The sequence below is a fragment of the Magnolia sinica genome, chromosome 7, assembly GCF_029962835.1.
Source record: "Magnolia sinica isolate HGM2019 chromosome 7, MsV1, whole genome shotgun sequence".
Lineage (NCBI taxonomy): Eukaryota > Viridiplantae > Streptophyta > Magnoliopsida > Magnoliales > Magnoliaceae > Magnolia > Magnolia sinica.
The window spans coordinates 10,902,935-10,926,923 of NC_080579.1; the positions used below are offsets into that span (position 1 = coordinate 10,902,935).

Sequence of the window (23,989 nt, forward strand, 5' to 3'; positions counted from 1 at the left end):
ATGCAATGCCCCCCAACATATTTGACTTTTTTTTTTGTGTCTCACATATGTAGTATCTAAGCAATTTCATAGTGCTTACGTATGATCCCTGACACTCTGTAAGGGTGTCAAAGGTTTTTTTTAAAATTTTTGCAAAAGTAATTTTTCTGTATTAAAAAAATGAAAGTCTCTTACAAAGATTTGATCAATTCACTATCTTGGGCTATCAATTGTTTATTTGGTGATCCTTTGGTACGACCCACCACTCATATGGGCTTAGATGGCATAAAAAATAAGAAATTAGTGGGAAAGATGGGGCTGCATACTGATGGAATTAATGGATTTTTTAAAAATCTTTTATGAAAAATGTTTTAGATTTTCTCTTAAAAAAATAAAGATCCAAATTTTTTTGAAGGATACAAAATGAATTTGGAGAATATAATTGATTGATTTTTCTTATATATTTCCATATGATATGGTGGTGTGTATATACAAATGGGATGGCCCCAAATATGAAAAAAAAAAGAGTCAAATCTCAACTAGTAAGGAATTTTGTAAAAAAAAAAAAAAATAAATCAAAATTTAGATCTCAACAAGCATGAAAATTAAAACATTTCTAATACCCCCTTTAAGTTATAGCATGGAGATTGGTAACACCCAACTTGGTGCATAGAAGACGATGCATGGTTTTGGCCAAATTTAACGACACATTCGGCATCGTCGTCCGATTTGTATTGGCTACCAGCTGTCAATCCATCATGGTGGAGTGATCTACCTTAGAGTGGGCTCCAACTACTTGGGTACCACCTTAGATCCTTGTTGAGTGTGAGATATTGTATTTACCCCTCATTATTCCTTGATTTTAAGAACATGATGATGCTTAATCGATCTATTTTTACATATTTTCTCTTGCGGGGTGATTTTAAGAGTTTAAGGTGAAAATGATTCTAAAGGTATGGATTTGATGCTCAAATATTACCAATGTGAGGATTGGATATTTGGATGTCAAGATTGAAGAATTCAAGAGTCCAAGATCCAAGAAAACTAAGTGAAGAAGGAAGAAATTAGAAGTTGCAAAGTGCAGAAATTCAAAGCGCTGAGCTAGACAGTTCAATGCTATTGAACACATCTTCAATGCCATCGAAGCAAGTGTTCGATGCCATCGAATGAAGCTCGATCCCATTGGAAAAATCAGATAAAATCAAGTTTGGTTACTAGACACATGGGTGCAATTCTCGATCCCATCGAAGGAGTGTTCGATCTCATCGAAGACCTGTTTGATACCATCAAAACCAGTTCGATGACATAGAAAAAGTAATGAATTATGGGATTTACTCGATGGACAATTTTAGACAATTTTCGATCCCATTGAGAACATGTTTGATGACATCGAAACCAATTTGATGCCATCGAAGCTCAGGCGATGCCATCGAGGACTTATGCAAATTTCAAAAGTACGTGTTGACGGTTTCCAAATTCGAATCGAACTCGATCGTGGATCGGACTTCAATCCCATCGAAGTGCTATCGAAGGTGTGAAAGCTATGTAAATTGAAGTCGGTTTCAAAGTCAGTCCAAATAAAACCTATATAAGGATGTTTTCTGAGTTCTTCTAAGCACAAATTAGGATAGGAAGAGTAGAGCAAGGAGTGGTGGTGATTCAAGGAGTTCTTCCTTCTTCTCCAATCTTTCTTTTCTAGTTAGTTTTTATGTTTTTTCTTTCAGAGTTTTAGTTCAATCATGTTTTTGGTTAGCTAATCTCTTAGCTAGAGCTACGAGGTGAAGCTTGTAATTTGTTTTGATGTTTATCTTACTTTGATTTAAGTTTATTGGTTTATATGTTGAACTATTCATTGATTTCTAGTTTGAATGAAGTAGTATTTTCAATTCACTTTGATTCATTGTCGACTTCAGGTACAGTGGATGCTTAGAAATATTTTTGATACTTTCTTACCTATTTAGCAATTGAGTGATTTGTAAAATTCCTTGATCTACCGTCAACTCCAGGCATAGTAGATGCTTGAATTCCCTATGATCATTACATTAGTGTTATGTGAGAGAACTAATCCGACGAATGTTCAGATTCTGTAAGCCCCTAAAAAAAAGATCTTGTTTTGTTGAATTTCATGATGTTTTAATTGCTTCATCATCTGACTGGATAGGATAAGACTTTGATTCTAGTTGTGTTCTTAATTGAATCAAGTAAGGTAACATTAAGATGGCTACAAGTGGATCCTTAGCACTCTAGTTCTCCTTTATCATTGATAAATTATTCATAATTGATCTCTTTTACTCTAAATTCTAGTATAGCTTAGATTCCAGTTCTAGTTTATTTCAGAAAGCACACATATACTAAGTCCCTGTGGAACTTATTACTATAGCGTAGCCCTACACTTGGGGTTGTGAACAATCCTAGGCCCGAGCTAGGGCCCATCTGGCCGCTAGAAGATGAAAGGACTTCGTTGATCAACCCACCATACAAGAGTCAAACAAGATGGCGGTTGTCCTTGGGTGGCATATACTGTATTCAATTACAAGAGAGTATCATATATGTAGTTCACCCATGCATCACTATAAATCATAGCACACTCCAATTTCACAAATCAAATTCTTATGCACAATTGTAAAAATTAGGAACTATTTCATTACTATTTAAGAAGAAGCATTTTAGTACATTGTTCCCACACAATTAACTTTTCAACATAATGACAAGAAAAACTAGCTACTAAGTGGGACTACATTTCTCCCTACACTATTGTAGACTAAACACACGCTATAATAGAATATAGATTTGGATCTACTAATCCCCTGAGTTAGGCGAAGGATTAATAGGTGCTCATTCCTTTTGTATGTAGCACAATACCACCTTCAATGTGCAGTATATCTTGTTCCACCTTTCTTGATCTTTTTTCATCTCATCCATCTCGACCTAGAGCACATCTAAGTTCTCTTGTACGCTCCAGGGCATAAGAGGCTCCTTAACGGCTCCCTCAGTATCAACTCATGCCTCATTCTCATCTCTTTCTTCACCTTCAGCTTGTTCTTCTTCGCTCTCCTCTTCTACCTCTTCAATCTCATCCCAAAATTCCTTGACTCTAGCCCTTTACTGCTTGGGGCCTATGCCCATACGATTTAATGTATCGTCATTGATCAACTTGATCGCTTCGGGCTCATTGTTGGATCTCCAAATCCATACTATTGAGCTAGCCTACACACAAAGCGACATAATAGGAGGCCACTGTATTACAACTGGACGTTGTGGCATTCACAATTTAGTAGAGCACAATCAAGGAGAGACAAACGTCCTCTCCATGTAGTTAGATAGTTTTGTACGATTGCCCACCATTGGGTGCACATTAAATGTGAATATGTGGTGGAGCACTTGATTCGGTGCCATTATGAGCGAGGTGAGTAAGTTGTCATTTTTTCTCTAATTGACGAGCCATATGCATAAATGAATAGTGTGTTCATTTGGGCAATGTGTTGACTTCAAATTTCCTTCATCGATCTGAACATTTCCCTGCGATATGCCAAGCGCCTTCGAGAAGACTTCTATGTTAATGTCAATCATGCACTCGTTGTAACTGATATTAAATCCCTAAGGGTCCACGTGAGGATTGCGGATTTGGGTGTATAATACCCTGGCTTACCTTACATTGGCCCGATGATTTCTTTCGAATATGAGGCTCCATCCACATTGTGCAAGCTGATTTAGTGCATCGTACTCGCTAACAATCGGTTGTCCATCATGCACTCAAAGATGATATTTTGGCTTGTATGTCTACCCATATCTACGGCGGGTTGAGCGGGTTGGGCCACGAAAGCTCTCGGTGTTTCTTCTTTGCTCGCCTCTCACGGCTAGGCCCCGCCTCGTCGGGAGCCATTCTTTTCTTTCCCATGAGGGAAAGAAACAAGGGAATCATGAATGAGATGATGAATGTAAGGAAAGCCATGTTCCCTTGCTAGAGTATGAGATTTCTAAATGTAGAGGAAAATAGAAGGTATGAAAGAAGAGATGGAAGAAGAAGATGAAGATTTTACAAGAAATTTGCAAAGATGGAAGGTTTTGGGTGGTTAAGAGGTGGGTATTCTTAGAGTTTTGGGAGAGTACGAGTTTAGAATGGAGGAAATGGGTGGGAATCAGGTGAAATGGGGGTTTAGGACACTTGGAAATGGAATAATCAAGATTTTGAAAGAAGATGAGCTTGGGTTGTGGGGATTTGGGGGGAGGAAGGATTTGGTGAGGGAGAGAATAGGGAAAAAGATGAGAGGGTTTGGCATTTAAACCTCTCCCACACATGGGATTTTTATTGCGCAAATGGTCATGACGATGGCACTGTCAACCATTGCCCAAAAATCCATTACTGGCAGTGGCGCCATAGTGCTGGCGGTGCCACTATCTCCACTTTTTTGAAAAACTCGGTGGTGATGTCGTCGCTGTTTGTCCTCTTTGCGCGCCGCCGTAATCTATCCAAATTCTAAAATTTCCGGTTGCTGGCCAAAATGCAATTTTTTTTTTTTTTTTTTTTTTTTTTTTTGGGTTTTACACTCCCAATTGGGCTCCTATTAAGCCCGGGTCACTCCTCCAACACACACCACTTGAAGTTCTACCTAAAAAGGAGTGTTTGGATTGTAAGTTATTCAAAACAAGCCACTTTAAACCTAAGTAGTGAATCTTACCTTTACTTATCCAACAAACAACCTGCTTATCAACCCTCTATTTCTTCCTTGCTTATTGATTTCCTCTTCAACAACATAGGAAAGGTGGGAGAGATGGAAATATTTATTGAAGTAACTAAGTAACTTCAAACAAGTGTTTACCTATAACTAATCACAAATTGAACCTGCTTGTCTGCAATAAGTTACTTATCTACTGATGTAAGTAAAAGAGGTAATGAAAAGACGAGCTATCGATGTCTTAGAGACCGGGGGGGTGGGGGTAGTGGGTGGGAATGGATAGGACAATACAAATAATAAAAATAAAATTGGACTATATGATTTCAATTACCCAAGTATTGAAACTTTAATTCCAAATAATTCGTAGGACAACCTTCACCTAAAATTTTAGGCATGATAACCTTATTTCATGAATGTCTTTAAAATTAATCTTTCAAACTAGCAAGAGAAGATAAAATAAATACAATATTTATTATAAGGAATGAAATAAATAACATTCACCACTAAAATGAAATAAGCATTCACTACAAGACACAAGAGGTTATAGTGGTTCGGAGCTTAAAACCTGCACCTACTCCACTCCCAAGATTACTACCCTTGTAATTTTGGCTTTCACTACTTCAAGGTTTTCACAGGTTTACCTTAACAACCTTATATAGTTCTTATGATTTTCATGGGCTATTATAATCAAACTCATTTTCTTATTTTCACAGGCTATCACAAATCAACCCACTGAGATTTTCACAGGCTATCTCAGAAAAATCTAAATGAAATAAAGTAAACAGTGTACCTATCTTCAAATATAGATTTGAAGATGCAGTCGAAGCTTGTATTAAATATCTTCTTTCTTAAATGTAGATGAGCCAATATTCGCTCAACCAGAAAGAGTATAGGGTTCTAAACTATTTCAAAAAATGAAAGCCGTAATGCTACAGATTTAATTCTCTTAATTCTCAAGTGGAGTATGGACTACTCTCTAGAATGTAATTGAAATTAGCTTAAAAAGGGAATTGAATAAAATTAAATAAAATTATAAATACCGTACAATTAGCTTGACGAGGACCTGAGCTTCTCTCTTAGTTGCAAAAGGTTTATAGTAATTTTTCGTTGTGATTTATAATAAGAGAAGGTCCCTATTTACAGACAAAGGATTTGGAAAGTCGACTAGCTGAAGAATAAGTTCGGCTGGCCAGATTCCAAACGATTCCATTCAACGGCTATTGGATTATGAAGGATTAGTTTTATTCAAAATTCGACTGGCCCAAGGGAAAATTCAGTTGGCCGAATTCCCCATTCGGCTGCTGAATTCTCTCAAAAATCTGAGAATCCTTTTCTGGAATTTGACCCAAACTGCACTCTGGCTGACTGAACTTCAAGTTAGGCTAGCTAAACCTAAAGGAAGGTTGGCTAAATTTGCAATAGATTTTTTGAATATTTAAATATGAAATTTAGCTCGAACTTGAAGTTAGGTTGGCCGAACCTGAAGTTAGACTGGCTAAACTCCAGACCAATTACATCATAAATAACCCAAAATAAACAATTTTTTTAAAGCACCTAACCTAAAGTCTTTCTAAGGTTATATCACTTGTTGGTTGACAAATATAGATATCTTCTAATCTTGATAATCTTAAAATTGAGCGATGTCTTGAGATGATAAGTCGATCTTGAGTTGACCTTCATGAGATAAAGTGTAGTTGCAATTTAACCATACATGCGATTTGACCGGTATCATTGTGTATCTTTTGTCTTATAAAATTTGACAACCTGATGTGTATTAAACTGATTGCTTGCCTCTAAGTACAGATGTTCGTAAGTAATATCTTGTGAATACAAGGTTGATCCCACATGGAGATAATTTATGAGAATGAAAAAATCAAATGCAAAACTAAGTAATGAAAACTAAACGAATGATCTGATTTCGAGAGTTTTGAATTTATGACTTTTAAATGGAATTCGATTAAATTAAAAACAACACTCAACTTCAAAATTCTACATATAGGTTAACAACCCATAAATCATGTTGATTTTGATAATCACAATTAGGATCCGAGCACTACGGTTGGCCTAATCGGAAAATAAAACAGTTAAATATTTTTAATAACTGATATAAAATATTAAAAAATCATCGATTAACATCATTAACATATATTCTCAAGCACCAGTGATTTTAAGCGTTCGATATCTATGAGATAATGAATCAAAGAAATGTAGCAGGTTGAGAACATCTCCCATCTAAGAAATCTAATTGATCTAGGTTAAGCTTATCCATCAATATGGATCTCATATGAGGATAAAAAACCTAAACCTAAATAATTAATAACATGCATACACCATTCATCTCATCATTAAAAATAATCAATCATCATAACTTAAAGAATCATTAAACCAATGTACTTCCCTTCTAGCTTGGGCTAGAAGGAACTAAAAAAACATAACTAAATTGTAAAATAGAAAAGCAACAAGAAAGCAAGAAAATAAATTAATAAAAATCTAAAAAGAACTTGTAAAGATCTAAAAATCCTAGATCTTGCCCTTAAATGCTCTGAATAATGCTTAGGAATGCCGTGGGAAGCCCTATTTATAAGTGGGGAACTCCCTCTTTCAAACTGGTTTGAAAAATCTAAAAACCACCTCAAAATTTCTCATTCCGCGTAGGCTCCGCATAAGCCCTTCAATGACAACGAGCAGCCTTTGATGTCATCTAAGAGTGACTTCGATTCATCGAACTGGTTTCGATGTCATCAAAGACTACATCCAATTTGTCCAGCAACTAAACTTGATTTTCCTATAATTCTTCGATGTCATCTAAGACTGGATTCGATTCATCAAAGACTGACTTCGATTCATCGAAACTAGTTCGATGAATCTAAGCTCAGATCCTGTGAATTTCTGCACTAATTTCTGCACTTTTTTCATTTTTCACTTGGTTTTCTTGACTCTTGGAGTCTTGAAATCTTCAATCTTGGTCTCTAAATGTCCATTCTTTTACTTGGTGATTCTTGAGCATCAAATCCATGCTTTTAACATTCTTTTCAATCTAAGCTCTTAAACCCACCTTACAATGCAAACATGTATAAAATATACTATTAAGTAGTATCATGTTCATAAAACTAAGATATAAATGGAGGAAAATATGCAATATTTGACACTCAACATAAACATATAAGCACTTACAAGTAGCTTATTTAACATTATTTAAAACAAGTTTGAAAATCTACTTCCTAGGGCTAGAACCTATCAAATCAACTCGTTCCAAGTCAAAATTACACGTACTCTAATACCTTATATGCAAAAATAACTAACCAAGGCATTCTTGAGTTTTTTATTTCTAAGTTCGAGTTTAAAACTTTCCAAACAATTGGAAGTTCACTCCTAATGTCTAATGTTACAAACTCGAATTCCACAGCCCATGGTCCTAACTACATCAATGAACATAATATGGAAATTCCATAGCCCATGGTCTAGTTTAATTCTAAATCCATGCTCTGATACCAACTTATGACCCCTCAAATTTCAGGGGTCGAGCACAAACTCGATTACAAATATTCCACACGTCACTTATGCTTGGTGGAAGTATGATTTAACTATACTTTTAACCTTCTAAGAAATTATAGAACTAAGCTAAACAACAAAATATACTTTGAAATAAATGTGTCTAAAACAAGCAACAGGCTAAAATATACAAAGTACATCTATCCAAAGTATGGGGGTCCACAACTAGGGCCCAATATACATTTTTTAAATAAATAGGAAATGTTTCATGATCATAATCTATATAAAAAAAGAATCTCCATTAAATCCAGCTAAGCGACGAGCCGGATACAACTACCTGCCAAATAACTGGAAGTAGGAGAACTCCTCTGGGTCCATGTACGCGTCCTCTAACGCGACCGCCTCAATGACCCATGCATCTACAATAATGTTTGGTTAGTGTTTTAAAAAACCATTCCAGAGTGGGAGTGAGTGATCAACTCAGTAGTTTCATTAATTCTAACTTGCATATGTCATCAACTTAATCAGCATGAGTAATAATAGAGCAGGCAAACAAACACTTCATATATAATCTTATTTTATGTACAAATGTTATAATGAAATGATGCATGAACCTTGCAATCCAGCAGTCCCTCACAAGTGACTTCAACAACTATTTTGCAAATGTCAACACTCCCTCATCATGTGACTTTAACTCTGATCGTAACAATATATTTTAATCCAATGTGATTGACATGCATGATTATCCATGTAGTTATTAAATCTTATTCATTCAACATATTAGGGAAGCTAGAGTACAACCATTTTATCACGAGTCTCAACTAGATCACTAGGCTCAAAGTAGTCATAACGGCTCCTCAGCCATGTTCCTTGATCTATTTTGGATTCATCACCTTAATCAATCACACACAGCAGGTAAGTTATTTTCATCATTGCTCACGGACATTATGGGGAGGCTCGTCACCCCGGCGTAGGGTGACAACTCTAACATGGTGTCCCATACCTAGGGGTGTACATTGAATCGAACCGAGTCGAGCTGGCCTCAGCTTGACTCAGCTCGACTCAGCTTGACCACTAACTGACCTCAGTTCGAACTCGGCTCGGCTTGGTCCTCGAGCCGGACAAGCCAGCTCGGCTCGGTTCAGTCTGCAGCTCGGGCTAGTTCGAGCCAAGATCAAGCCTAGTTCTCCATTGCAGCATTTTAACAAACACCTGCACTGCACCTTTAAAATCTCACTGTATTTGAGATAACAACAATGGTTTTACAAGTATTTTATCAAACACCTTCTAGGCAACATAAAAATCAAGAAAAAAAAGGGTGTTGGTTTCATATACATACCTTCCTTGCCACCAGCCACACTTCTCTGAGTCATTTCATTAAACACTTGGTGAGCAACATCAATATCTAAGTAACTGAGTCACCGAACTGGTTCGATCTGAGTTCGATTCGAGCTGGATTCGATTCGAGTCAAGTCGAGCTGGGCTAACTCGAACTCGGCTCGAACTCATTTTCGAGCTCAAAAAATCAGCTGACTCTGCTCAAACTCAGCTTCGAACTAAGTTGAATTGAGCTTTTTCGAGTCGAGTTGAGCGAGCTATACACCCCCACCCATACCACCATGATAGGTTCATGAGTTTTGTAGTATCATAGAATTAATGATTATAATTAGATTTATTCAAGGAGAATGGTGGTGTAACATCCTGAAAATTGACGCCTGAGTATATAGACTCTGATCCCAAGTTTTCGGGTGTTAACTTAATAAAATATACATGTGTTCTCATTTAGATTCACATTCATTTCATACACAAGTTGTCACGCCCCAAACCCTGAAATCGGATTCACAGGAATTCCGATTGTCGAATCCGGTGCTGACAGCCTCCGTAGTACCCCATTCTCGGCTCCTAGCGTCCATACGCCAGATTCCGATCCTAGGGTCCTACAAGGAGATTTTTTTTTGTATATACATTTAACTCGTAATAAGCATAACCACAAGATTACCCAATTCACAAAGGCAACATCATCATCACATATCCAGTAATATAATCATTTGGGTACAATGCTGAAAGGAAATACATAATTAAAAACCAAGCTCCAGAAGACCGCTGCATGCTCCAAGCTCAACACTACTGCAACCTAACATCACCTGCACGCATCTATCGTGCATAAGCTTATAGAAAGCTTAGAGGGTGGTGTAAGTGTGTACAAGGTAAGTGCCAAGTATTCAACATAATGACATCATTATATAAGGCCAGAAATACCGGTAATTCATAAATCATACAATATCGGAATAAGCAGAAATATATTGATAAGATCATGAATTATCAAAGTAAGCAGGAATATTGACAAGATCATACGATAACAGAGTAAGCGAAAATACGGACAAGTCCATGAGTCAATCAATGTCAGAATATGCAATATAGAACCACTATGCAAATGAGGAATCATAGATAGCTAAATATCAGATGCAGAGGATACAATACAATATATATATTCCTGATGAGTAACAGGAATAGTGTCAGCCGTACCTAAACCATAAACCATATAAATGCAGAGACTCAATAGCCCAAAATGCCATATGCCATTAATATTCTGCAATATGCGGTGCGAATGGAATGACCATACTGGAGTGTGAAGTCGGGATGATGGTACGTAGTATCACAGGCTATAGGGTCCATCACAAGGGACTTCTATCCAAACCAGTCCCATACCTAAATTTGGATAGTTAGACTCAATGTGGTAAACTCCTGATCTCAAGTTAGTCGCGCGCCCCAACCAAAATCCTGGCCATTGAGAAAGCACTCGTAACAAATAGTTGCGCACCACCAACCCGAGTGAATAGTGAATGAATGAATGCATGAATGAGTATGCAACTCCTACTCACTAAATCCACATATCAGTACAGTTCATCTCTAGGATCATCACCGGGGTTTAGTACACTCCAAATGGCACTGCCGCTCTCCCAGCCACACAGTCCAAGTGAGCATAAGAAACCTCACTATCCGCCTTACCAATAGTCTGCCAATACCTATCCGGTACGTCGATAGCGGACCCATTCACGAGCTGGTCAAACTCAGCCTAGTATTGCCCCCTAGCCTCGGGCGAGTAAGGCCACACCCCCTCCCAACCGACCACGACACAGTGGGAGACGCGGCCTCCTGGTATTCGGCACTCGGGCGCTCATGTATCCACTCGGTCTGGACGTTGGGGCGTTTCCTGGCCACAGAGGTTTAGGGATTTTCACCCAGGGACATATATGGCGCCCGTATGCTAGAACCAAACATTTCCGGTGTCCTATTTAGCCATCCACGATATGCCTGTGGAGGCTACGGCCCTGATGTCGCTAGGGCATACAGTAATCATAATGCGAGATGCATGAGTCATACAATCCAGTCATGCATCAGTCCTGCACATACCGCGTACTCATGTGAGATAACCTCCACCTATCAGGGAGTCTCATAACAACATGCTGAATGACATATGCAATGATCAACCACCTCTCATAACAAATATGCAGATGATGCGTATGGGCATGTATCATGATGCTATGCCGCCACATACTCATAACCGGTATCCACAACAAGCATCGATAATCGACCTCGACCATGTGGACATTTAACCAACATTACCCCCAAGGAATGGCCTACATAGAGTCAAACATATAATGGGCCCACGGCCTCACACAAGGGCCTAATATACAACACAATGGGTCTTACTCAAGGGCCACATATACACAACAGGTGGACCCTGCTCATGGGTCTAATACATATCACAATGGGCCTTGCCCATGGGCCCCAAATACAGGACATGTGGGCCCTCCACATGGGTCTTGAATACATCAGATGGACCATGCATCATAGGCTTAATACATATCACAATGGCCCTCAACTACGGGTCACATATACATCATATAGGTTTCGACAATCGGCCTTGGCAGTCGAATTCGATACTCAGAATCGGCCTCAACAATCGGAACCGGCCAATACAATCGACCTCGGCAAATCGATACCGATAATCTACATCTATAATTAGCACCAACAATCAGCATCGATAATCAACACCGACGACTGGTCACATAGACAAGACTGGGTCCATAGATGAACATCTGATCAACCATAATATAAAGATTAGCCATCGGCCGTGGTTATATCAAATCTGGTAGCATGGAGCCATCCGTCCATCGTAAATGGGGCCCACTTATTTAGGTTAACCCACGAAGAGAATGATGAGAATGGGCCTGATAAGGCCTAAGGAAGGGTCATAATGTAGACATCTAACCATCACTGCCCAGTAATGTGGACATTTAACCAACATTGCTCCCAAGGAGTGGTCCACATAGAGTCAAACATAAGGTGGGCCCAAATATCCAACAAGTGGGCCTCAAACAGTTATCACAGGTGGGCCTTACACATACAGCACGTGGGCCTACACATTACGGTGAGTCGATACATTGGGCCTAATATACACATCACGGTGGGTCGCATCATTGGGCTGCACCAATGGGCCTCATACAATTCAAGTCGGGCCTCAATAAATGGGTCGAAAATATATCACAATAGGCTACGACATACAGGCTAGAAATACGTTGCAATGGGCCGCACTAATACATCAAGGTGAGCCTCTTTATATGGGCTGCACCAAAAATCATTTCAATAGTTGTAGGTATAACATGTGTATCACTACACTCATGGCCCACGTATGATGATCAGCACTGGTACAAACAAATCCATGTAAATCGGCGCCAACTAAACATTGTCGAGCACTATCCCAACATTATGGATGAGGTGGGTACAAAAATACGAACATCTAGGCGGGCCGCACAAGTGGACGGTGTGGGTGAAGTACACGCAGCATGGTGGGCCTGTACAGTGTAGGCGGGCCCAGCACATGTAGCAAGCGGGCCCTGCGCCATCAAGACAGGTAGATGGTGCGGATATACAATACATTTATCATGGCGGAATCACACATTGAAAAGGGCCTTATATACATCATATTGGGCCTCGACCCATGAGCCCCAAATACATCTAATGGGCCGCAACACAGGGACCTCATATATAACAAGGTGGGCCATAAATATGGTAAGTGGGCCACACCACATGGCCACATGTATATCAAATGAGCCACACTCAAATATAAGTGGTGATTATGATTTTCACTACTAAAATTTCCAAGGCCCGCCATAACATTTATTTCTCGTCCAATCTAATCATAAGATCTCAAGAATTTCAAAGGTAGCCGTTCAATCCTCACCGTGCACTATGGTCCACTTGATAAATAAATCTGTCTTATTTCGTCCCAAACCTTAAAATCATTTTCCAAGAATGGTTGGACGGTCAGATGAAACACATGTCCCATAGGGATGGAAGGTATAGATAAGTCACATATTCCATGATGGAGGTCCACAATTGTAGACACAACACATACATAAATGGGTCTTAAGTGAGACCCACCAAAACGTTTACTTTCCACCCAACCTAGGGCCCAACATACTGTCCATCCAAACTGGGGCCAACATGATGTTTATTTTTCCATCCAAACTGGTCATAGGGTCACATGGGCCTAGGGCCCACTGTAATATTTATTTGCATCCAACCTGTTGATAAGGTCATATAGACCTGGGGTCCACCATAATGTTTATTCCCATTCAAACCTGTTGATAAGGTCATACAGACATGGGGCCCACTACAGCATTTATTTTTCTCCCAACCTGATGATAGGGTCACACGATCATGGGACCCATTGAAATGTTTACTTGCATCCAATCTGTTGATAAAGTGGCATGGGCCAGGGGCCCACTGCAATGTTTACTTACCATACAACCAGTTTATAAGGTCACGTGGGCCTTTGGCCCATTGTAATATTTATTTGCCACCAAACTTTTAGTACGATTATGTGGTCCTGGGGTCCACCGTGATGTAGTTCACAAATCCAACCCGTTCATTATGTGTGTCCCACCAATTTAAGGGTCCAAACTGAGTTTCAGGTGGGTCCAAGTTGCATCTGGACCCCAGCAGTTGATTCCATATGGCTTGGCATACCACCGCATGAAAGGTGATGGTGTGGGCCATCCGAGAACTTTTTATGACTTATTTTTGAAATCAATGCATCATAAAAGGGGACCTATTAAATGAATGGCATGGATGTAGAACATACATCACGGTAGGGTCCACAATTGGGGCCAAGGGGGCCTCCCTATTTAACGTTAACGTTGGACGTCCAGGAGTCTGGACGTCAAGGTATACATGCATATATATATATATATATATATATATATATATATATATATATATATATATATATTCTTTTATCCTAGGTGGGACCCACATTAATCAGATCTACTCCGTCCATTATATGTGTCCCATAAACTTAGAGGTCCAAACCAAGTTTCAATCACATTTAAAACTCATGTAGGCCCCACCAAATGATTTTATATGTTTAGGCATGTTTTCACATGATTTTATATGGTGTGGCCAGACTGAGTCCCGTATAAGGCTGATTTTTGGGATGGACATCTGGATTGTGGGGACCCATCAAATTCATGGTGTTGATGGTCGAAACACATCACGGTGGGGCCCACAACTAGGGCCGTGCGGCCTTGCCAGACCGTCCGCCGCCAGCCGCAGGCAGCGCCTGCACGTACTGACAGTGGCAGCGCTGCTGCTACAGTTGATGTTTATTTTTTTTTCAATGTCGTTTTCTCACTGATTTTCACAGGTAGGGTCCTCATCAGAAAAATCCGCTCCACTCATTGGCTTCCATACCCCAAGACCATCCTAACAAGCCCGATATGTAGCATATTTTTGACGAATAAAAATATTTAGGCGGATTTTAACGATAAACATTATTATTTCCTATGGTATGGCCCGCTTGATTGTCAGATCAGCCTCATCTTTTGGTTCAACGCCTAAAATAAGTTGAGAAGGCAAATGGACGGCGTGGATTTTATACATACATCAAGGTGGGGTCTGCATGAGCAGTCCACCCCAAAGCACTCTTCCTTTTTCTTTTTTTCTTTTTTTTTTCACCACCGTAACAGTACACACACTCCATGTCCGCTCCCTGTCCAGCGTCCCCTGGACGCTGGACAACGTGGATATAACACAATCATCATGGTGGGTCCCACGTATAGGTGGCCCACGTGTGGTTAGGGTGGGTCCCACATGAGCGTGGCCCACCGTTCTTAAATCAATCTGATGTTTGTGTGTTTCCACCACCATAAGGTAGGGTCCACATGATTTGGACGGTTTGGGTGAAACATACCTCAAGGTGGGGTCCATCCAAGTGGGCCACACATCACACATAAAAAAAAAGAGAAGGAGGAAGAAAGGGCACCCACCTTTGATCTGCTTGGACCTCTTCTTCCATTAATGCATCCTAGAGCTCCAAATGGTGCATTTGAACGGTGGAGATTGATTTTGGAGAGTGGGATTGGGTGATAGAGAGTGGGCCACACCAAGCTCCTCCATGGACGTTGGAGCTCTTGGGGTTGTTTGGAGAATGAGAGAGAGATGAGAGAGAGAGGAGTGAGAAAGAGATGGGTGATGGGAGAGAGGGATGGTGCATGTTGACTTTGGGTAAAAAAAAAGAATGGGTGCCATGCCTTGTTGGTGAAAAGGGGATGGCTAAGTAAGGCTGTGTACTTAAACTTGATTAATGGATTGATGTGACATTTAGGCTAGAGATTCTCTTGAAAATTGCGACGCGCAGTGTTTTCTCGAACCGAACGCGGGCCCACAATTCCTGGCCTGAGTATCGCCTCGGCGAGCGAGACGCGGCGTCAGAATCGCAGCGACTGCGCGGTCGCAAGGGTATAGGTCTCGGGTCGAGCTGACTCTGGAATAAGGGATACCACTCGGGGTCGCGCGCAACTGCCAATAAAAGATCGCGGGTCGCCGAAATTCTACCGGGAGGATCACGAAAGCCTACGGGACGGTACGGGCTAGAATACGGGTCTTACACAAGTAATCAAAGTTACACATTTTAACTTAGCGGAACCAAAATGAGGTATAGATAGCAAAATCTAAAAATATATGGCTAACACATAAAAGTTACAGTTCCAAAAGTGGTAACTATTCATATTAGAATTATATGAATCATAATAATTATAATAGGAACAGAAGAATAACTACTAAGTGCGAAGAAGCTAAAGATCTACTAGGCGCCCCACGCACACCATCGACTGGTCCTATTTCTGAGTTATTTACATATGTCGAATAGAATGCGTTAAACGCCAATATAATGAAGAAATATCTCCAAGATTGTTACTTAGGATATATTAGTGAATAGAAGGTTCGCAACAAATACATATTCATACATGTAATACACTTAAGCATGTTACCTTTAATGCACTGATACTAAGAAAGTTACACATGTTATTGACATAACCAAGTGCAAGTAATAATGAGATAACAAACAAATAATTTTCTAATCTACTTGGTAGGTATATTAATGATATAATGAAATGATGCATACTCCTTACAATCCAGCACCCCCTCACAAGTGATTTTAACACCTATTTTGCAAATGCCAACAAACCCTCACAAGCGACTTCAATGTTAAATCACAACTTATTCTAGGATATGAATGATTAGCCAAGTGATTATTAGTCTCAGGTCATCCAACAGGTTGACGAAGCTAGGATACCGTCGTTATATCATGAGTCATTATTCGGATTACGTAGCTCGTTGCGGCATGTGACGGCTCTTCACCAGTGTCCCTTATCCAAATTAAGGCATCAATATGATACGATTCATTACCCTACACCAAGTATGAATAATCTAATTAAAGGTGTGGTATTATCACTCAAAACTAAATCAATATAGAGGAAAGAGCTCATCATCCAATTCCATTCACGCCTGGTCATTCGAACTGTACTCTAGCATGGACCCATCAGCCAGGTAATTTGATAGGGGGTCGTTTGAACAACATTCCATCACCTTAATTAGTACTCATTAGTCACTATGTGGAGACTTGTCACCTCGGCATATGCTGACAGCTTAAACACGGTGTCTCGTACCACCATGATCAGCTCATGAGTCTTTATGGGATCGTAACGCACTAATGGTTATGAGTATACTAAATTAATGGTAATGGTGGTATCCCATATTCTGTTAAATGTTATACAATCACCAAGCATAAAAATGATCAATCCATTATTAGACTGATGCGATCAATTACGGAGGATCATGAGTAGACCAACATTTAGTACAAAGCATCCCGTATAGTTCCAACTAATGTCGATTGTCCGTGTTTAACTTCGGTGGGCCGTATACGTCTAGGATAACATCCCTAAAGCGGGCTATCCACATATTTAAATAATTTTTTGAAGCTCGATTTACTACAATAACAATTTAAATTTATTTAGTACATAAACATGATCGCAAGAAAATTTAATACCTCACAATGGTATACCAATTAAACACATGTACAATTTAATGCAGTTCAATTTACATCAACATAATTTAATTATGTTAATATTTCTTACCATTTGACATCGAAGAATTCTAATATTAAGAGTTTAATATCATTCAAGCATTTAATTGAGTATATTATTTGCCAAATAGCAAATAAACACATTTAATTATTTTAAAATATCAGATAAAGGTTTATGGGTAGATCTTCACCTTAGAGTCGAAAATTCTCGATACAGATGCGGCTCTAGCATTAGAAATTTGAAAAAATTGCTCTAAACCCTAATTCATCTGTAAATTCATCGTTAGTAGTGTGAATTCTAATCTAATTAGATTTTAATTGAGGGTTAAGGGTTTTACCTAACTCAATTTGAATAAACCCCAACTCGATTCAATGAGTTGGGGTCCGAAATTGGTGTACCATGACATTCACACTGGGCCACACCTAAATACGATTTCTGCAATAGTATGAACCATTCATAATCAATTGTCGGGACCCTAAGTCATATAATAAACTAACCCTAGAGTTAAGGTTTCCAAGAAATGACGAAATGAAAGGGGGTTTCTAACCTTAATGGCTAAAAAATGTAGGTAATGAAATAAATAGGTAAAGGGGCAATAAGGGAACCTCTTATCTAGCAAGGGGTGAGAAAACCAATCCAAAATTGTTGGATTTCAGCCATGGAAGATGTGAAATTAAGTTCTTAGGCGAGATCTTACAAGATTCAGCGAGCACGGGGATTGGACGATGTGATTGCCACTGTGCTCCACCATTTTCCCCCTTTCTCTTCTTTTTTCTCTCATTTTCTAGTGTAAATTCATATGGGAGAGGGATAGTGGAATAAATGGGTATTTATAGTGCTAGATTTGGTGCAAATGGTCCTAATGTATATGTACTTATTATTCTAACCCTATGAGACGTTATTAATGCCTTTTAGAGCCAACTAGGAGATGTACGAGTCAATCTACTGTATATGATAGTTTTTTCTAAGTGATGATCTATGTAAGGCTTTGATCACCCTGCATATCGGACGCATCAATCAATGGTTATGATCAAAAGTCAGTTCGACGATTATCAATCATCATTCGGGATCGCGACTATACGAATGCGTGTAGGAAATTACTCTATGTTAGTGTCCTAAGTTTGGTTACGATCTAACACCCTGAAAGTCACAACTTCGAAAAAGATCGAAGGTGAACAATTAACTTAAGTTCATGATAATTTCAACCCATCCTCACATAACACATGTGCTGCCTTTCGCCTCCAAATTGAGCAATTCTTCATGCCGCCTCAGCTCAACATTCGCGATGGATGTCAAGTCCAACACGACAAATGTCTTTTTATAGTTTGGAGTTCAACGGCCCACTAACAAGTATCCTAGAGCTAGTTTGGTTAATCAGAGCATTTCTGAATTAAACTGAGCGACGATATATCTTGTAAACGGAAACTAGATTTTAGATTGGGTAAGTTCATAATGCGGACTATTCGTAATTAGAAGAAATGATTATTCGACTCTAATCACTGTAATCAAGAAACCTAATTCAACTATACTATAAACTACCTAAAGCGCTAAGATAGGCGAATACGTAGTATATGACCAAGATCGAATGAGAGCGGCTGCCTATTCAGCGACTTGCTCAGTATGTAAATAGGATTAGACGATATTCATATGGTAGGGTTCGTCCTCTAATGATGGGTTACACCTTTGCATTTCGTAGGAAAGGACTTTTCAGTATAGATAAATGACAAATAGGAAAGGAAACCTTGTAGTCAATTGTAAAGAGCAGCTGTGGAATACTTTCCTAGATGGAGAACTGAATCCAGTGTATGAGTGTAGACCCAAATTACAGCTAAAATTATTAACTACTTGATTAACGTTATGTATTAACTATGAAATGTAAACAACAAGCGAAAAGTAAAAGTTTACGCTAAGAAATATACAATGATTACACTAAGGAATGTAAATGATGGATAATTGAAAGATATATTGGGTTTGATTGGATTGGTATGAGATAAATCTTCCTGCTAAATTTCTTTGCTATTTATAATCTCCATCCGGCTATCTGGATGTTTCTCATGTTCTGACGGTTGCTATAATTGTATCACACGTTTCGACTCTTCTTGCCTATAATCTTGCCATTTGTACCATAACCACTTCTACACTCTCATTCTTCAATTGATTACTTAATGAATTACGTGTTGTTGCTTGATGTGCTCCAGCTGCGCTATTGTAGAATCCTCTTCGTATATCCCTAAAGATCTCCAAATACATGAGGTAAATCCATTCAAATCACATGTAACTCACTTTGATTAGCTTTTGCACAAACCGATGACAATGGGGATGAACAGTGACTCTTTACATTGATGAGAAATCTATGGTGGACCCCAATAAATAAATCGATCAAATTGTAGATTGGATTTATGTGCCGTCCATATTAAAGGCTGATGATCGCAGGGTTGTGATTGTCAAATTAGTATACTATTTGCGTGGCAGCACATGAAATGGATGTTAGACCAAACGGTTGATGGTCTACATCAGTCTATTGGATTGCCTAAGTGTCTGTATCATTAGTGGAGATGGTAGGGAGGGCATTTAAGTAATTTACCGAATGAGAATGGTCTATATAAGGTGCCATTGTTAGAGATGTGGAACCAGAGAAGGTGCGTACGAGATTTTAAATAAGTAAATTAAAAATCTTTCCGATGCGAAAAAAATCAGCCATCTTGGTGGGGTGCGGCTACTACGGAACCCCACACGAGAGGTATGGCTGCCAAAACGACGTGAAAATCATTGAAGAGGTTCTTAATAAGTTGGGGTTCCTTCCTGAAAACATTAGGAAGTTGATCGAGACCAATACACCTGACTCGCCGAACCAGCCAATCCCGCAGCCAACGATGGCAAACATCCAGAATGAGCTTAATCACATGAAGAGTAACGCTGGGGAGGGGGACGTCTTGTTCTTCTACTTCAGCGGTTCGGTGAATCATCAATCCAACCGCATTCCAGCCCTCTACTGTTGCGATAAAAGACTCCTTCCAGGTAGAAATTGTTCCTCTATGTGTGTGTGTATAATGGTATCCTGCGAATTATATCGCACCTACACTCACCGAGACACTCTTAGAATTGTAAGCTTATTTCACACAAAAGCCTTTCGTTGGAAGATCTTGTGCAAGGATTCTGTATAGGGCCTATTATGATATTTGTGATAAATTCAACCCGTCCATCCGTTTTTTGAAATCATTTTAGGACATGAGACCAAAAATGAGGAGGATCAAAAAATTAAATGGGCCACATGAGAGGAAACGGCCAGGATTTAGTGACCACTATTGAAACATTCACATGGCTACAAAAGTTTTGTATCGGTTTTAGTTCTCGGTGTTTTCATTTCATCTTAGTGAAAATGATCTTATAAACGGTTTGGATGGAATATAAACATCAAGGTGGAGCCTACAAAGGTTTCAACGATAAGCATTTCTTTCCTCACTGTTTCATCTCGTATGGCCCACTTGAATTTTGGATTCTCCTCATTTTTGGTATAATGTCCTAAAATGATATCTAAGAAAAATTAAAAATGGACGGGTTAGATTTCATACAAAGATCACAATGGGCCTCATACGAAATCCTTATGTGGATCTTCATGGGAAAGGCTTTAGCAGGAAATTTGCATACCTTGAAATGGACTGGCTACTCCTCCACCACCGGCCAATGGCGGGTGGTCAGTGCTATGTGGGCCCCATTATGATGTATGTGTTTCATCTATGCTGTCCATCCATTTTTCCATCTAATTTACGGGTTGAGCCCAAATTTGAAGCATATCCGGATATCAAGTGGATCATGCGGGGAAAAACGTGGGAATAATGATTTTCGTCCAATCGGTGTTGCACAAGAGTGCCTCGGTGAACGTACGTACGGGTTGGAATTGCAAGCGGATTTCCGTACAATAAGTGTTGCACAAGGATTAGGTCTGCTCATTTCTAACACCACGTGTGTTAGAAATAATACCTCAACTAACGTGAACCAACTCCCTTCCAGCCACCGATTTCCGATATGAAGACAACCAGTTACCGGAGAAAACAAGCTTCACCCTCGTCTTGGAATCGTCCCATGGCGCTGAATTTATCCATCCGGTGACGACCGACAACAACAGGATCCTGTTCAACGCCTGCCAGGAAGACGAGAAACCGAAACGCCTGGATCCGAAAGAAGATATCAAAAGTGAGTACGGCGCGTTTACCAATGCGATCCAGACGGCGTTGCACGAGAACCCACCCCCTATCTCCAATGAGCACTTGCTCCGACATGTGAACGAACGCCTCAAAAGCTTCAATCAACATGCGGGCCTCCATTGCAATGCTGATAATCAGAGAGCGAATTTCTTGGAATACCTGACGATCGACTGACAGCGAGTAGCTGTTATATGGAATAAAGAAAATGCTGTTTAAAGGTTTGCATATTAATCGTCTACCTAGTTGTTTCTCTAAGCGTGTAGCAGGTAGTCTGCACGCTTGTCTATCTATTCTACCGAATAAAGAGAAACGTGTTTGAAAGTCTGCATATTAGTCATCTGTCTAATTTTCTCCAAGCGTGTAGCAGATAGTCTGCACGTTTTATGGCTGTTGTATGGTTTGAAATAAGGAGAAAGGTGTATGAAAGTTTGAATGTTATAAGACGTCTACTTGGTTTCTCAGACCGTGTAGCAGGTAGTCTACACGTTGTCTAGCTATTGTATGAAATAAAGAAAATGGTGTTTGAAGGTTTGCTTGTCTATTTAGTTTCTCTTAAAGCTTGTTTGGATTTCTAAATATGTACCTACTGTGTATCGGCTGTGGTAGAGTATACATCTAATGAGAGCCGATTAGGTGAGACCCTGGCCTCACCCAAGACTGTGCAGCCCTAATTACCGTGGGGTTACCACGGGCCCACCTTGATGTTTGTATGCTTTATCTACCGTGTCCATCCGTTTTTCCATATCATTTTAAGGCACTACCCTAAAAAAATGAAGCAGATCCAATTGTCAGGTGCACCATACCATAAGAACCGGTGGTGATTGATTATACATGGATCACAAAAGTTTTGGATCAAACTGATATTTGGTTTTTTTTCTTTTCTTCGTCATGGCTAATATGACATTATCAAAAGATTAAATGGTAAATAAACACCATGGAAACATTAAGGTGGGCCTTGAGAAGTTTTTAACGGTACGGGCAATCAATCAACACTGTTTCTCATGGTATGGTACACCAGATAATTGGATCTGCTTTATTTTTAGGATAATGATCTGAAAAAGGATAGGCTGTGTGGATGCATAATACATACATCAAGGCCGGGGGAAGCAGATTGGCTGGTGTACCATGCACCAACGATTTAGCTGGTGTGTTGATGTCAGCAAGTTCTGTGGGTCTCATCATGAGGTATGTGTTATATCAAAACCGTCCATACAATAGAGCATTGTAAACCTGATGACCGGTGGATCTAATGATTTGACGATTCATTTTGAGAATCAATGGGTGATGGCTCAATCTATGGATGACAATTGTACTTGATGGTTGGATTTAGGCTTGCATGAAGTTGAATGTTTACGTAGGTTTGGTCGACGTTTTCACTAAGTTAAGTTTCCTTAGTAACACTCGAGTGCTGAAATGAACCGGGTGTTACATGAACCGTTTGGATCCACCAAAAGATGAGATCCACATGTCATAGTTTGTCGGGCCAAGCCAATGCTCGATCAAACATTGCATAATTCCTTGAGACCTTGTTGCACCAAATGAACAATGCTTCAGTTCTAGTCACCTTAATCCTGTGGATTCCAAGCACATTGAGGTGATATAAAGAGCCAGCAAGAACACCACATACTCTTGGTACGAGAGATCTTTTCCAGGATCACAACAGAAGTTGGGAGACAGAAACCCAAGTTAGATTGGTCATGGTAGCTGCGAGATGGAAACTAATATGATAGGCATGTAATAAGACTATGAGCATGAACTTTTCGGAAAAGAAGAAGAAAGAAAGAAACAAAATAGAAAATAGAAAGAAAAGAAAAAAAAAAAAAGATTTCACATGACGAGCTACTAAATATACGAATGACTAGACTAGAAGTGAAAACCAAATACATGGAACCGTACGTGATGAGACAGGAATGTGAAAGTGAAAAGGAACAATGGAAGAAAATATAAGACAATATGGTCCTGATGCTAGTATGCTTGGGGCACGATTTGCACAAAAAAAAAAAAAAAGGAAGACAGACAGAGAGAGAACTTTTTGAAGTCAGTGATCATTTTTTGAAGTCAAATTTGTACTTTTATATGCTCCTCACAAATACAAATACGGGTCTTAGACTCTCAGTATTACAGTCCTTAGCAATTTTCAGGATGACAATGACCAAAATAGAGAGAGAAAAAGTTAAATGTTTACATTTACTAAACTGTCAAGAGT

The 23,989-nt window shown here is 39.4% G+C and overlaps 1 protein-coding gene across 1 annotated transcript; it reads left to right on the forward strand.

Moving 5' to 3' along the window:
- The first annotated feature begins 20,078 nt into the window (after window positions 1–20,078).
- Window positions 20,079–22,322, forward strand: LOC131251963 (metacaspase-9-like). The gene is made up of 2 exons (XM_058252942.1): window positions 20,079–20,596; window positions 21,590–22,322. The coding sequence occupies exons 1-2, from the start codon at window positions 20,260–20,262 to the stop codon at window positions 21,955–21,957; spliced, it is 705 nt and encodes a 234-aa protein (XP_058108925.1). The 5' UTR covers window positions 20,079–20,259; the 3' UTR covers window positions 21,958–22,322.
- Window positions 22,323–23,989: the final 1,667 nt, after the last annotated feature.